The 16930-nt window shown below is 41.6% G+C and overlaps 1 protein-coding gene across 1 annotated transcript; it reads right to left on the reverse strand.

Annotated features, from left to right (window-relative positions):
- Positions 1-152: 152 nt before the first annotated feature.
- Positions 153-16748, reverse strand: Trmt13 (tRNA methyltransferase 13 homolog). Its single transcript, XM_057793049.1, has 11 exons — positions 16535-16748; positions 14225-14271; positions 14029-14095; positions 10733-10795; positions 10253-10322; positions 10017-10123; positions 9082-9249; positions 6229-6301; positions 4294-4368; positions 1039-1471; positions 153-357 (listed from the first exon to the last, which is right to left on the reverse strand). The coding sequence occupies exons 1-11, from the start codon at positions 16679-16681 to the stop codon at positions 162-164; spliced, it is 1446 nt and encodes a 481-aa protein (XP_057649032.1). The 5' UTR covers positions 16682-16748; the 3' UTR covers positions 153-161.
- Between the last annotated feature and the right edge of the window lie 182 nt (positions 16749-16930).

Here is a 16930-nt window from a genome sequence, read left to right on the forward strand (position 1 = left end):
AAGGAATACTTGGAGAACATGGTGAATTCTGCTTGGACTTTGGAAGTAAAAACAAACAGAAATCCCTGCTATTTATATTTTTGTGAATATAAAAATATAACTTAAAAAGGATTAAATTTTTTTGTTTGCAGAAGACAAGTGGCGTTTACGTTTCTTTTCCACTAACGAGCTGCTTCCTGCAGTGACAGATGAGCTGGTACGGCAGTTAGTAACACGTTTTCCAGAGACACTGATGGGTCTGTATAGTACTTTAAGGCAGGGCTGAAGCCTTTCTGCTGTAAATACTCGACTCGGCCTTGGTCAATCAGCAATTTGCAAAGATGTCCTATGTTCTCCTTCTCTTCTGCAGTCAGAACTCTACAGTGGATAAACACACAGGGAGTTAAGCTTGGCACTGCCACTCACTACGAAGCTGCTAACTAGCTAGCAGTTCATGAGGTGCTGTCTCTTGCTTCCCAGTCTTGTCTTTATTATTACAATTAAAATGTGTTTTAGCCTGCTCCAAAATTAGATTGTAAACTGTATTTTCTTAACTAACTACTGATAGCAGTCATCTGGAAAAAGAATCCTTCTTCTTATTCGGTTTTATTTTCTATACTTGATCTTGGCCAAAAGACCAAGAAGCAACTACTATTCAATTTCATTTTTTTGTTTTGTTTTGTTTTTCTTGCCCAAGGTCTATCACAGTCTAGAAATACTGAAATGAAAAACAAACCACTGGTATTGCCATTCTGACCTGACTCCCTCCTACCTGGGGAATGAACTTGGTCTAGCACATGATCATGTCGAGAACACCACACTGCCAGTTACTCACTGTGTGCTACTCATTCAATGTCACACTTAGTCAATGGCGCAGCCATCTCAGTTATTAGACTGACAGTTAGACTGCCATGCTAACACGCATGGTTGGTTCTGTTTTCTCTAAGGTTCTAGACATCTGTGAGAGGTCCTGAGATGTACCCACAGGGGCCATAGGGGACTACCTTATGGAATACAGTATTTCTCTTCCGTGTGGTACACTGTAAAAGTCGTCCTTACCCAGGCACACTATCAGTGCTGCCATCTGTGGGTCTGTCTCCTCTCTCATCATGCTCTTCGCTGTCATAATTCTGGTCATCTTTTCTCTCTGCAGTAGTGTCTGAGGCTTCCAAAGACGGCCTTCTCATTCCGCATGTTGCCCAACTACTCATTCTCTGGAAATAGTAGAAGTCCTCTGCCCCGAGGCCTAGCGCCTTGAAATACTCTCTGCCCACATAATGTCTCCAGTCACAGCGGTGGTGACAACAGAGTGCTATGACAATGCCAGCCACTGGGGTCCGTGTCTCTGGGGCATCTTCTTCACTTCCTTCCTTGGTCAAAGCATTACTTTCTTCTTCTGTATTATCATTCTTGACGCGTTTGGATAAAGGTTCTTCAGTCCTTTCTTCAAGATTGGCAGCATAGGTTTCCACCAAACATCGCAATGCAAGATCTGCAAACACAATGACATGGCCCCAAACCACATCATCTTTAAAAATATTCTTCAGATTTCTTAAGCAGTGTGGTTAAAAACAAAACAAACAACAACACAAACTAGCAAAAAATCTACTTAGCTATATATTATAATGATTCTAGCATATATTATACATTTTCTCAAATTGGCCATCCTATCTTAATTTCCTAAGATTTATTTTCCATAAAGACTACTTTCCAATAAAATTGAAGCAAGTTTAAGCCTTATGATTTGAAAAACTTTTGTTCAACTATTTGTATTGTCTTTCAATTCTCCCATCCCAACTAAAGTTATACACTTAAGAAACTCCAAAGGAAGAAACAAAGGAGCTGAGAGACTGGCCCAGGTTCAAGAAGCTAGTTTTTTGGTTTTGTATCTGTTTGTTTTGAGATAGGTTCTGCATAGCTGATGTTGGTCCCATACTTCTGATTCTCTCCTTCCATCTCTTGGTGTTTGGTTACAGATGTGTGTCAGCACACCTGGCCAATATACTCGTCTTGAAATGTAGGCTGGTCACAACAAATAATGATGAGTTGAAAAGTTAAGAAAAGGGTCGGGTGGTGGTGCACACCCAGCATTTGGGAGGCTGAGGCAGGCAGATCTCTGTGAGTTTGAGGCTAACCTGGTCTACAGAGCTAGTTCCATGACAGCTAGGGTTGTTCCACAGAGAAATCCTGTCTTGAAAAAACAAAACAAAACAAAACCAAGCTGGGCGGTAGTGGTGCACACCTTTAATTCCAGTACTCGGGAGGGAGAGGTGGGTAAATCTCTGTGAGTTCAAGCCCAGCTTGGTCTACAAGAGTAATTCCAGGACAGGCTCCAAAGCTACAGAGAAACCTTGTCTCAAAACAAAACAAAACAAGCAAAGAAAAAAGAAAAGTTGAGAAAAGGAGGTTTCAGTATGAAAAGCAGGCAAATAGTTTGACCGTACACAGGCATTTGTTCAGCAAATATTTGCTAAATGCCTTGCATGTACAAAACACTGAGGATGCAGGGAATAAAACTGCCATAGTAGGGGCTGGAGAGATGGCTCAATGGTTGGAAGCACTTGCTGCTCTTTCAGAGCACCCAGGTTTGGTTACCAGCACACACAGGATGGTTTAAAACTGTCCATAACTCTAGTTCCAGGGGATTTGGCACTTTCTGGCCTTTGTGAGCACTGGGCATGCATACAGACAAGATATCCATACATATACAATAAAAATAAATAAATAAATTAAAAACCCAAATTAAACCCCCCTAAATTGCCATACTGAGAGCTGGCAATATGGGAAAGAACACAAATATATGCTGTAAAACTTATATTTTATCTGATTAGATTGTCATATCATACTGTATTAATTAAAAACAAATGCTATTCTAAAATTTGTTACCCTATGATATATAAATAAATATAATTTATGTGATCTTTACAATAAATTTTAATCATGCCAAACAACATTATGGGATAACAACAACAACAACAATAGTAATAAATAACCAACATTATTTGGATAAAGTGATAGCTAATTTGGCAATTTCACTATCTGTCTGTGTCTCTCTGTCTCTGTCTTTTTCTCTCTCATATGAGAGAATGGTCTCATTATGTTGTCCAGATTGTGGATGAACTCAAGTGATCATTTAGCTCAAGTGATCCTCCTGCCTCAGCTTCCTGAGTATCTGGGAGTAGAAGCATGTCACTTCATACAGGTCCATCAACTTATTTTCTAACAAAATATATTTGCTATTTTATTTACATTTGACTTAAACATAATTTAAAGAATTATAATCAGAAAATTATTAAAAGAATTAAGTTATTTCAGAAACAAAGAGAACACTGGCAATCACAAACTCTTTCATAGTGACCTTAAAAACCTTCTTCTTAGAAGGGAAAAAGAGAACCAGGCGGTGGTGGCGCACGCCTTTAATCCCAGCACTTGGGAGGCAGAGGCAGGAGGATCTCTGGGAGTTCGAGGCCAGCCTGGTCTACAAGAGCTAGTTCCGGGACAGGCACCAAAGCTACAGAGAAACCCTGTCTCAAAAAACAAAAAAAAAAAAACAAAAAGAAGGAAAAAAGAGGCAGCAAGCTGGTGGTCAAGATCATTTCAAATATTCACAGAGTCTCTCTCATATAGCAAGCACTGTATTAGCATATGCAATGTGCTTGAAAAGAATCCCAGCACAGCAGTGTGACTGGATATATAAACAGATACTTAGAAAACAAGGAACAGCTATGCAGAGCTTATCTTGATGACACTAAGGAGGCTCCAAAAACGTGGAGAAAGTTAAGCTCACAGATGAACAGTTCTTTCAAACAGGTAACAGTGGAATTCTAGGAATGGTGGGAGCAACATGGCCTTTGAGAAAATAGACATGGTTCATGTTGATCAACAGTAAATTTCGACACAGGCTGACTGAGAGTTTCAAGGGGAAGGACAAGGACACTGTGTGTCACAGAAGGGTCTAAATATTAATACTTCAAGCACAGGGAGCACAAAACGATGGAAGGAATGGCCCTGGTGAGGGGAAGCACTAAGAGAGAAGGACGCTGAACCTCACTGAGGGAAGGCGCCTGCAGCAGAGCGAAAGGGGATTCAGACCGAATGTACAAAGGGGAGAGGAGGTAGACGGGGGAAGCAGCCGCTGTCGGGTCAGGTTTCTGAGAGGCAGGGGCTAGATGAAAGGAACCAAAGGTGTATGCGTCCCTCCCGCACCAGGATGGAAATGGCTTACTTTAGAAAGCTTTTACATGGGTTAAATGAGCCTAAGTGCCCCCCTTCCAGCTCAGTGTTAGTTTAGAGGGTACCGTGTGTCCGGCTTACCTGTTGCGACCCCACACAGATGCTTCCCAATTCCTACCACAGGCAGTCTTCCTTCTCTTAGCACAGGAATCCTGTCTGAGACAAAAACAGTAAGAATTATGATAGTTTGCTTATGATAAAAGTATTAAAGTGTCTTTCCAAGAGAAGGGTTTTTAGAATCTTTGAACTTTGGAGAAGAAAGATGTGAGGGAAAAAAATTCTCACAGAATCCAATATACAACCTAAGAATGTGTCTGTGTTTAGTATATGACAGAGAAAATATTCGGATAAACAAACAAACGACTTTCTTCTTTCTCGTATGTATTACTGGTTGGCCTGAAATTCTTTATGTAGTTGGGGTGATGCTCCTGCCTCAGCCTCCCACGTGCTGGAATTACCAGAGTAAATACATACCATTCCTAACTTCAGTTAAGCAGAAGAAAATACGATTTCTATACAAATGCTTGGCTGCTTCTCAAAACCAGAATAAAATTAGTGGATGGAAGATATTTGTAAATGTTGCATTATTTTCTTTTAAAATACGAAACATGCAGGTGTGGTGGTGCACACCTTTAATCCACCACTCAGGAGACAGAGGAAGGTGGATCTCTGTGAGTTTGAGGCCAGCCTAGTCTACAGTGATTTCCAGGACAGCCAGGACTACATAGGAAGACCCCGTCTCAAAACACAAAAAAGAAAAAAAAAAATGTTAGAAGATGTAAAAAGAAAAGGCACTAAAGAGAACAACCATGAGGCATGTGTGTGTGTGTGTATGCAATTATGTACATGTGTCAGTGTGTATGCATGTGTATGCATTTGTGTTCATGTATGGGTGTGCATGTGTGTGTCTGTATGGATTATTAATTCCATAGCAATAAGTTACTTTCATTATGACAGAATTTTGAGGACCTATGTTTTTTTTTTTTTTTTTTTTTTTTTTTTTTTTTTGGTTTTTCGAGATAGGGTTTCTCTGTGGCTTTGGAGCCTGTCCTGGAACTAGCTCTTGTAGACCAGGCTGGTCTCGAACTCACAGAGATCCGCCTACCTCTGCCTCCCAAGTGCTGGGATTAAAGGCGTGCGCCACCACCACCCGGCAGGACCTATGTTTTATATACTAGCTACACAAAGAACTATCTCTTTTCCTCTAATGGTTTTGACAGTCCTGTTAACTATGGTCTGAAGGCTAGTTTGAATACTCCAAGTTAGTTTTTTTTTTTTTTTTTTTTGGTTTTTCGAGACAGGGTTTCTCTGTGGTTTTGGAGCCTGTCCTGGAACTAGCTCTTGTAGACCAGGCTGGTCTCGAACTCACAGAGATCCGCCTGCCTCTGCCTCCCGAGTGCTGGGATTAAAGGCGTGCGCCACCACCGCCCGGCTCCAAGTTAGTTTTTTTAAGACAAGGTTTTAATATGCAGTCCTAGCTGGCCTGGAACTCACAGAGATTTGCCTGCCTCTGCATCTTGAGTGCGGGATTAAAAGTGTGCACCATCATACCTGCATTACTCAAAATTAATTTTAAAAGTACAAGGAAGCAATATATAACAACTTATCAAAAGTTTTGAACCTCCTGCATTATCAACTACACTTAAGGTTGATATAACAAAATAATTTTCTTTTTCGAGATAGGGTTTCTCTGTGTAACAGCCCCTGGCTGTCCAGAAACTCACTTTGTAGACCAGGCTGGCCTTGAACTGAAAGAGATCCGCTTGCCTCTGCCTCCTGAGTGCTGGGATTAAAGGTGTATGTTGCTGCCACCACCACCACCCGGCAACAAAATAATTTTTAGGTTTCAATCATCACTCCATTTATGTTTATTAAGTTACATATACTTGTATTACCAAAGCACTAGTATTACTTTGTTCTTCCTGAAGCCCAGGTCTATGAGAACACAATTCTAACAGCCCCCAGGGTCTGGAATGTCTGACTTGCAGTAGAGCAGTGAAGAGTTACGGGACTCACTTAGACACAGGTGTTGAATATCAATTTGAAGTCTTTCAAACGCTGAGTTCTTTCTTCTGTGTTTACCGTCTACCTGCATAAACAGGTCATTACTGAATCAGCATTCAATGTTAAAAAAAAAAGCTTTATGAAAATGTCTATTTGTTTTCAAATTTCAGTTACAGAGAATGAGCAACAACTTCAAGGTTTAGATTTTGGATGAAAACTCAAAAATAACAACACCCCTTTTAAAAGGCTAGAAATTCTATTGGTTACTACTATTATATATACATATATGTTGAAGGAGGCCGCTTGCTGGTTCCTGGCTGCTCAGCCCCAAAATAATCACACAGGAACTATATTATTTAAATCACTGCTCGGCCCATTAGTTCTAGCTTCTTATTGGCTAACTGTTACATCTTAATTTAACCCATTTCTAGTATCTGTGTATTGCCACATGGCTGTGGCTTGCCGGATAATGTTGGGTAATGTTACGGCATCTGTCTCCAGTGGGGCTACAGGCTTCTCTCTAACTTTACCTTCTCTCTCCCAGCATTCAGTTTAGTTTTCCTCACCTAGCTAAGTTCTGCCCTTTTGACAGGCCAAGACAGTGTTCATTATTAACCAATCGTATTCACAGCATAGAGATGGGACTCCCACAACCCACATCTGTCTGTCTGTCTGTCTCTCCAGACAGGGTTTTTCTATGGTTGCCTTGGCTCTTCTGGAACTCACTCTGTAGAACAGGCTGGTCTTGAACTCACGGAGATTCTCCTGTCTTTGCATCCCAAGTGCTGGGGTTAAAGGTGTGTGCCTGGCCACATTATTTTTTCTCTTACCCCATAACTATTACCAACCCGTTCGCAAAGAAGTCAGGGTTCACAGAGGTTAAGTGACTATGGTTACTTATCAGTGTTTCCGTCTTTATCATCCCTGGTTCTACTGTGGCTCACTCTTCTTACTTTCTTTAAACACAGCATGTTAAGCATTACACCCACGTGCTTATGCACACTGATCCAGATCTCTCTAAGAATCATCAGCTACATTTACCCCCTCCCTCACCCCACTTTTTTTTCTCTTGTCAACAGTGCTAGAGACTGAAGGCAGACCATATCCATGCCGTGGCAGCAACTGACCACTGAGCTCCAGCCTCAGCCCCCTCTTAAAGTTTTTTGTTTTCAGCCAGGTGGTGGTGGCCCACGGCATGCCTTTAATGTCAGCACTCAGGAGGCTGAGTATAGGTGGATCTCTGAATTCGAGGCCAGCCTGGTCTACAGAGCTAGTTCCAGGACAATCAGGGCTACATAAAGAAACCCTGTTTTGGAAAAATAAAAACAATAACAAAAAGTTTTTTTTTTTTTAATGGCATTCAAACCCAGCACCTTATGAATGCTAAGCAAAATATCTCCCACTAAATTACAGGCACAAGCCTTCAGAAACATGCACACAGGAAACTAAACCCACACAGAACTGAACTCATGTTTTTCCTCCTCAAGAATACCTGTGCCCAGTTAAGCCAGAAACTATCCCATATTACTGCTCGCTTAAAAACAATGAATAATAAATCAGCAAGTCTTATGACTTCCACTGTTGTAACATTTATCATTCTTTCTTTCCTATAAAGTCCACAGAATGGCCTTTATACTCTCCAGTACATTTCTTACTTGTATTATTGAATAAAAATTTTCATATTTTTAATCTTCATATTTTTAGTTTAAAATTCTAAAATAGTCTTACAGTTTCCTGGGATAGCATCTAAAACACGTTTTTACATGTGTGTGTGCATGTGCCATCTGGGTGTGGTGCCCAAGGAGGCCAGAAGATGGTGTTAGATCTCCTAGAGCTGAAATTACAGGAAGCTGTGAGCCGCCTGATACTGGGGCTGAGAACCAAACTCAGATCATCTGGAAATGCAGTACGCACTCTGAACCACTGAGCCATGTCTCTAGCTCCACAGAAAGTTCTAAAATCATCCTTAGAAACTCCTCCGTGACAACTGGCGAAGACTGAGACCAATTCCCTGCCTTCATGTTCCTGTGGCACTGAGTACTGCTCATCGCGCTGCATGGAAGCCGCTTAGAAGCAAGAACCAAATCTTCACCGTATCTCTAACACAGAACAGGACAAAGCCAAGAGCGTACAACAGGAGGCCTTTCTAGACCAGCTCTCTTTTCCTAGTTCATACAGCCACAGTCTACCTAAAGCCTTGGATTTCCATCACACAGAAATGCTTCCTTTGTTACCCCAGACATGTGGTAACACTGTTTTTATTTCCCAGAGTGCTTCTCACACCCTATCAGCAAATGCTAATTCATTTTTCAAGATGATCACAGGCACCACCTTTTTTGCATGGTTCTCCACTGCCTCCCTCTAAAAAAGTCTATCACGTTTTCCTTTGATTGCACATACTGGGCAGAACTTCCTGTGTTTAACACTTTCCTTACATATTCATCTAGCTCTCCTTTCTAAGCACACCTAAGAGCGCAGCTGCCTTATCAATATCTATCTGCATAGACAGTGTGCCTATCACGGTGTCCAAGAATATGCTTAACAAGAATTTAGTGAAGGAAGTCTGCAAGCACTGGCAAATGCAAGGTTAGGACGTGGCTTAACTCCTAGCTGAAACCTGGCTCTGTTCACAGATTTTCCTGTCTCTGCAAACAATTTTAAGAACACAGGTCATGAACTATTAATATTTAAATTTAAAAAGTTACCTTCAGTTTAACCAGTACAATTAGAACCAATAACGGCAAAAATTATAATCAAATATATAAAAAAGGCAATTCATTTTAAGAGACAGGCTCCTATCATTTTTTTTTCCCTACAGGGAAAGATTATGTTTGGTTATTAAGCTCCTACAATGGCTTTACTTACCTTGAATCTTGTGGTCACTTTTTCTACCAGGATGAAGTGAACGTTTTCAGCATCTTTTAAGGCAATATCGACCCAGTGAGATAATTTCCCCTTTCCTGCTCCAAACTCAACAAAGCATCTTCTTGGACCAAGTAACTTTAATTTTTCAATGTTACCTAAAATAGAAGCCTGCAAACTCCATAGGATTATTTTATAAACTAGAGTAAAGAAATTCAATTCAAATTCAAAATCAGCAAAATAATCTCTATCCAAGACAGAATGTTTTCACTGATAACTTCTGAAAGCCTAAGACATTTTTTCTTTTTTCTTTAAAATAATATCTGTATTCAGATATTTCATGCTGAAATTTTTAGTTTATGTTCACATATAATTTTGAATAAAAGCATTTTGTCCACTAAAAAAAACTAGTTATTGTCTTTTTAAAAAATATCTTTAGCCAGGCGGTGGTGGCGCACGCCTTTAATCCCAGCACTCGGGAGGCAGAGGCAGGCGGATCTCTGGGAGTTCGAGGCCAGCCTGGTCTACAAGAGCTAGTTCCGGGACGGGCACCAAAGCTACAGAGAAACCCTGTCTCGAAAAACAAAACAAAACAAAAAAAACTTAATATCTTTTTTTCAAGCCCTGGCTGTCCTGGAAGTCACTCTGTAGACCAGGCAGGCCTTGAACTCAGACGTGCCTGTCTCTGTCTCTGGTGTGCTGGGATTAAAGGCATGTACTCCCAAGTCTAGCTAGAATGTTAGCTTTTAAAAATTACTTTTATTTATTGTGAACATATACACATGAGGACAGTCTATAAGAATTTATTGTCACCATTAGGTTTAGAGGACTGAACCTTGGCAGCAAGTGCCGGTATCTATCTGGTGAGCCATCTCATCACATAGAATGTTAGCATTAAACATATAAACAAAGGCTAAGTTATTGTGGTTCAAACATACCTGCTGTTTCAGGTGCTTGACAGCACAATCACCATTTTTAGGGTCATTAAGGGCATCATATAATGCTGGATGGGACATAATGTGATCTTTAAGTGGAGAATTCAAGCCTGTTCCAAGAAAAAATGTTATAGCCTAAGCAGCCAGGCATGGACTCTGAATAACAAACAGGAGGTATCAATTCATACACCACCTAGTGCTTCTCAAATAATTGAACTTGCAACTTTAGGCAGACTTACCTTCACTTGCTTTCCTCAGTTTCTTAATTAAGTTTTCCAACTGCTCTTCAGATAGAGAAGAAAATGGAACCTATATACAAAAATAAAACTAAATAATGTAGTCAAAACAAGCCTTAAAGTACCACAACAAAAATGAGTAGAAGCTTAACACTGGGCAGACCCATGGCAATTTAAGGTCTTCTCCTGAAAGACTCTGTTCCCAGGCAGCCGTGGGAACTGCCCAACGGTGAAGGCACCACTCAGTCTGTGCCAAGGTACTTTAATGGCCCTCAATCCCTCAGGGCCAAGACTGGGCTCAGTGAGCTCACAACAGAGCCACACTGCAGTCTGCTATGGGACATAAGCTGGTCTGAGAACTAACAATTACTAACAACAGTAGTTTATAGGAAAATACACCTTCATGACAAAACAACAGATGTTTCCAAACAAAAGCGGGAACGGTCAATGTACAAGGAGTTAAGTATTAAATAATATACTCACTAACTGCTCAGGAATTTCCATTTCATGCTTTAATCCTGCATTTATATCTTGAATAAAGAAATCCTTGACAAAACAAAATCATAACATATTAATACAAAGCTCACAATAAAGAAGCTGAAAAACTGCTTCTTCCCTTCACCCTCCCTACCATCACCTTTTTCTCACATTCACTCAGTCACCAAATATTATCGCACTCAGTCTTCCCAGAACACATGCCCCACCCACGTGCCTACTGAAACTGCCCCGTAGGCGAGGAAGGTACTTGAAGTAAAGCCTTCTCACAGAACTTAAAGGCTGCTCGTGGCAGAAGCACTAGCTCTTCTACTGGGCCTAGCAGAGGTCTGACAGGCACTGAACCAGGAGAGCGGCTCTGCCTGTGCTACGTTAGGCTTGGGCAAGACCCATGCTGAACTGACATGTTAATCACCTCAGGCCTCTTCATCTGAAAATTAGTAATATAAGGCTGCTTTACCTCATCTCTTTTTATTCACCTCTAAGAATGAAGACACCAAGATAAAGAAAGACACACTATAAAACCCAGGAACAGGGAGTCTCGGAAGCAGGTTACTCTAAGGTAGCAAAGGAGACTGTCTCAAAAGGAAGCATTATCTTTCCTCGGCTGGAGCCAGAACAGCACCAACAGTACCGCCTACTTCAAGGAATAGATGTTCCCTGAGCCATAGAACCCCACAGAACCAGCCCTCGGGTAAAGGTCAGTCAGCCTCGTCTGACTGAGACTGCTTCATGGCACGGTTGCTTTTCTCCTATGTAGTCACCAATATCAGCACAAAACACGAGACCATACTGAAAAATGTTTTCTAACTTCATCACAACCTGATTGGCCTCTGAGGGGGTGGATGGCCGAGTCTGGTCCATTGGTCCCCCAGAGTTAGGCCTCTGGGATCAGACTAACTTCTCTCTTTACTAAAGGAGCTAAGTCCTAAAGGGGGTGGACAGAAGGTCACTGCTTCTCTTCTACGTTACCTTGCTGTTGAAATACCATGTTTGCCCTTCGGTAGGGGGATCTCACACTGAAGCTCAATTGGTGGCCAAGGCTGGCCTAAAATTTATTATGTTGTCCAGGCTGGCTTTGGACTCATGGCAATCCTCTTGCTTAAGCCTCCCAGGTGCCAAGATTACAGGTATGAGATGTAACAGGCAGCTAAAATACTTTCCGCTTACAGCAGTGCTTCTCAACTGGGAGACATTTGACAATGCGGAAGGATATCTGTAACAAAATGACTGAACAGAGGGCTGGGTGCAGTGGCACAAGCCTTTGAGACAGCGCTCAGGAAACAAGACGCTGGGGTAGGTCTCTGTGAGTTTGAGGCCAGCCTGGTCTATACAGTAAGCTCCAGGTCTACATAGTGAGACTCTGCTTTTTTTCCCCCCTCTTAAAAACAAAAAAACCAAAACAAAACCGAGAAGTGCTCCTGGGAGTCACTTTTGCCGGTCTTTTGATTTCCTACAAGTCTCACTGTGCTCCAGACTAGCCTTTCAAGGACAGCTGCGTATCAACCACCCTTATTAGACGGAAATAGCATTTCTTCCTAGATTCCGCAGCAGGCTTACTTACTGTACAGTATAATAAAGAAAAATGTCTTCCTATGGAGCACAGGAGAGGCAGGTTTGCTCACTGCCCCAATTTAGGGAAAAAAGTCTTTCCTGAAGACGGGGCTCCTCAGCTTCAGGGAAAGTCACTGCATATGCTGTATTCCCAACAGAGCCCCAGAGTTAAGTCCATAGGCTCTGAAAGACAAGGATAATTGACCTGAGAAAGATGCCTTTACTGCTTCCATGAGGTGAATAATACAAATTCCCAGACATGGTGTAGTCTAGTGGTAGAGCCCCTGATGGCAGGCATTGATGACAGGCATTTCAGCCTTTGCCTGTCTCTGACCCAGGAGTCTCCTAATTCCTGCTGGCATCCATAAAGCTGCAACAAGCTACGTGTGACAATATTGTGTGTGCTCTCTGCTATTTACTCCCAATAAAATAAACACACTTTGCCTGACAACTAACTTCTTTACCTGTAGATATTTAGAGATACATATCCATAAACATCAATTATATTGATCAGGTTGATAGCTGATGGTCAAACCATTACTATATGTGTTCAACATTTTACTTTATATCATTAAAAGTTTTCTATTCTTATTTTAATGTCTTCGACATTTAAAATCAATTTTATATTATATATTTGAGGTTTACAACATGCTGCTGGGCAGTGGTGACGCATGCCTTTTATCCCAGCACGTGAGAGGCAGAGCTCCGCCTGGTCTACAGAGCAAGTTTTAGTACAGCCAGGGCTGCTACACAGAGAAACCCTGTCTCAAAAAACCAAAGCTAGAGCCGGGCGGTGGTGGCGCACGCCTTTAATCCCAGCACTCGGGAGGCAGAGGCAGGCAGATCTCTGTGAGTTCGAGGCCAGCCTGGTTTACAAGAGCTAGTTTCAGGACAGGAACCAAAAAGCTACGGAGAAACCCTGTCTCGAAAAATCTAAAAAAAAAAAAAACAAAAACAAAACAAAACAAACCTAAAACATGAACAACAAACCCAACATTGGGGTACATATTGTAAAACGCTCCGTTTCATGAAGTAAATATACTCACCCACCATTCTGTATAGTTACCTACTGTCACCCTATCCTATTTTGTTACCAAACAGAAATTGGATTTTCAGCCTTTGTTTGGGTGAAAACTGTGAAAGACTCATCTGGACTCAAGCCCACTATTTCTATACTGAGTCTGAATCTCAAAGATGCCCAGCAGTTAAGTCTTTACAACCTTAATTCTAAAGACTCCAAATCTCTTGCTGCTGCACCATCACCCCTATCAAGCTGGGAGCGGCGGCACATACCTATCACCATACACCTGGAGGGAAGGCATGAGAAATGTTTGAGATGAACTCAAGTCCAGCCTGAGCAGCACAGCACCGTCCCTGACCTCAAAAGCAAAGAAGCAAACAAAAATAAAACCTGTCAAAATTCTGGGCTGGTCAGGGTAGCACAAACCAATAATCTCAGTAATAGCAAAGCTAAGGGAGAAGAGCCTCAGGTCAGCCTGAGCTACTCAGTGAAGCCTGCCTCTAATCTAACCAATCAGAATCCCAAACAAAACACAAGAACAAGGAAAAAGAAAAGAGGAAGCAGGTGAAGAAGGAGGGAAGAAAAGTACAGTTATCAAGTGAGAACTTAAATAGTTGGCAACTTAAAGGTTGCCAAATTCAACCTGCTCCTTGTAACACTAAGTAGTATTGGATATAAACACCACACACCACACATTTCAAACACTTACAGGCTTTGGCTTCTCTCTTGAGTTACATTTTTTTAAATGCTTTGCTAGTTGGTCTTCATATACTGTGCTAAATTTAAAGAGAAAATCTTAAATGAGTCTTTTGAAGTTACTGTTTCTAGTACATCACACACACACACACACACACACACACACACAACCCAAACAACAAAAACATTTGTCTGATCTAAATACTTACTGTTTTGGATCTAAAGGACACAAGATTCTTTTCCGAGCATTCTCTTCCTAATGAATTAAAATGGATACATTTATTTATATATCCAGTTTATTACATTCAGCTGTTAAGATATACCCACAGTGTATCTCTATTCCCAAAACAAGGTAAGGAAACTTTAAAAATTCATAATGAAAAATAAGCAAGATCAGGTCATGTTCGTAACAATAAAAAAAAACTGTTAGTGGCTCCTGTATAAAAAAATACTGTTTTGGCATATGTATATAATTTTGCATCACAGATAATACCTGCTAAAAATTGGTGCGGTCATTATATGCACCACTAAGAAAAGATGTTAACCATTTATTTCAGATTAACTAACGAAATACTGTATAATATTTATCATGTATAAAATGATCTTTTGAAATACATATTTACTGGGTATAAATGGCTAAATTGTGCTAACATACATAATACTTGAATACTTAATTAATTTTGGAAAATGTTGCCCATTAAAATTATGTTATTGATTTTAAAATGCATATTTAAGTCTAGGTTGCTAAAATACGGGGAAAAGCTAGGCACGGAGGAACATATTTTGAGTCTCAGTACTCTAGAGCTGAGGCAGGCAGATCTCGAGTCAAAGGCCAGTCAGTTTTACATACTGAGACCCTGTCTCAATAAATATAGAAATAAAATACATGAGGAAAAATGAGGCGTGACACAATTTAGAACGGGCCATATTCACCAGCGTTGCAACTTTTCAGTATGCTAGTTACAATATTCTGAGTTATACACATTTAACTGTAGGCACCGGGAGAAACTACTCTACAGGTGCTGTGAATGTGTGTGAAACACTATGGCACAATTGTTAAAGCTAGGGACCAGCAGGGCTGCTTAGGTGTGAGTCTCAGTTCTATTAGCTGCTACATCCATGGCCCTACAGAGGCTCATACAAAAGATGAGAATAACAGCATGATTTCCTTCCTAAGGTTTATGAAAGTTGAATTTTTAAAAGCAAGATAACAACACTGCTTAGTATAATGCTAAGCCACACAGAAAAAGCTGATCACATATTTACTCTTATTTTTTCTCAATTTTATTTCAATTAATTTCAGTATGTTCATGAATTTACGTACATTAAATTTTAGGGAAAGTTAAATTATTCAGTATTTTTAAGATAACATATTATTTCTTCCTTATGTACAGATTTTAAAACTTAATTTCCAGTTTGGTTCTTTGGTGAAGACCAGTTACTTGGGAGGCTCAGGCAGGAGAATCTTTGAGAGAAAGAGTTTAAGACCATCATGGGAAATATAACAAGATCCCTGCCTCAAAAACAAACAGGAAAATTAACTTTCAAAGTAAGTAGGACTGCCGGGCGATGGTGGCGCACGCCTTTAATCCCAGCACTCGGGAGGCAGAGGCAGGCGGATCTCTGTGAGTTCGAGACCAGCCTGGTCTACAGAGCTAGTTCCAGGACAGGCTCCAAAGCCACAGAGAAACCCTGTCTCGAAAAAACCAAAAAAAAAAAAAGTAAGTAGGACTGTGTTCTAACTTGCAAAGCCTAATCAGAACACACACACACACACACACACAAAAGCATTTTAAAAATTTACTATTTGAGTGTATATCATATGCTATTGTTATTGAGGTGTTTTCTTTTCTGGTGAAAAGGGGGATGAGACTGTCCTGTGATCTGCAGGTTAGCAACATCCCTGTTCTCTAGGCACTAGAAGCTACTAATGCTCTGCACTTACAATGGAAATGTCTTACATTACCACCAAGTGTCTGCTGCCCCCCCAAACCAAACAAAAAAAACCCCTAAAAACAGTACAATTTGCTTTCAACGGCTTTTTCTCAATTAAAATTGTTATGTGCGTTAATATTTTTTCCTTCTCCATCCCAGAATATCACAAGTTCATAAGGTGTTTCCTGGTGAAGTCTAAGTAAGAAAATTTCCAAGTTTCTTCCTGATGCATTCACACGTGGTTATCGTTCATAAAACAATAATTAAAGCCCCGATGGTAAGACCTAGTGACTTCAAACACTACTCTGTAAAAAGAATCACTTCCCTTGAGCACAAGAGAAGCGTGGGAGGATGGTTGGCTTCACAGATCTGAGAGAGCATCTCAGGGGGCGCGTTACTCAGGACATGAAAACAAGGCTCCTCGGGGGGCTCATCACGGCTCCGCGCGGATGTCAGAGCTGCATTTACAGCTGGAAAAGCGGGCGAGTCCGTGGGACAGAAGCAGGAACCGGTCAGAGGGGGCGAGGCCGGGCTCCTGCACCCACAGACCCGGAAACTCTCGGGAGGGTGGGGCGGTACCGGACCTCCGCGGCGCCAGCGTGTTCTCCACAGAACCTTCTCCCCGCGGCCGCCACCATCCTGCAGAAGCGCTTCTTCTTCTCCACGAAGTAGCTGCATCTGCCCTCCGCTGGCAAAGCGGTCGCGTGCGAGGGCGGCGCGGGGGCCTCCATAAGCCACGGTCCTTTCGGCTGTCGGGCGTCCCGCACCCGGCCCCAAGCCGCCACCAGCCTTTGGTCCCCTGCCCTTAACAAACATGGCCGCCTGGGGGGGGGCGGTGTGGGTGCGTGCGCCCCACCTCGCTGGTTAATAACCGGAAATACGCAACCACCGCGGCGCCTTCGCGCCCCTGAGCCGGACGGAGTTGATGGTGGCTGCCGAGGGCCAAACCTCCTCCGTTCCCTGTGTTTATCGTTCCCCGC

The sequence above is a fragment of the Chionomys nivalis genome, chromosome 18 (genome assembly GCF_950005125.1).
Source record: "Chionomys nivalis chromosome 18, mChiNiv1.1, whole genome shotgun sequence".
Classification (NCBI taxonomy): domain Eukaryota; kingdom Metazoa; phylum Chordata; class Mammalia; order Rodentia; family Cricetidae; genus Chionomys; species Chionomys nivalis.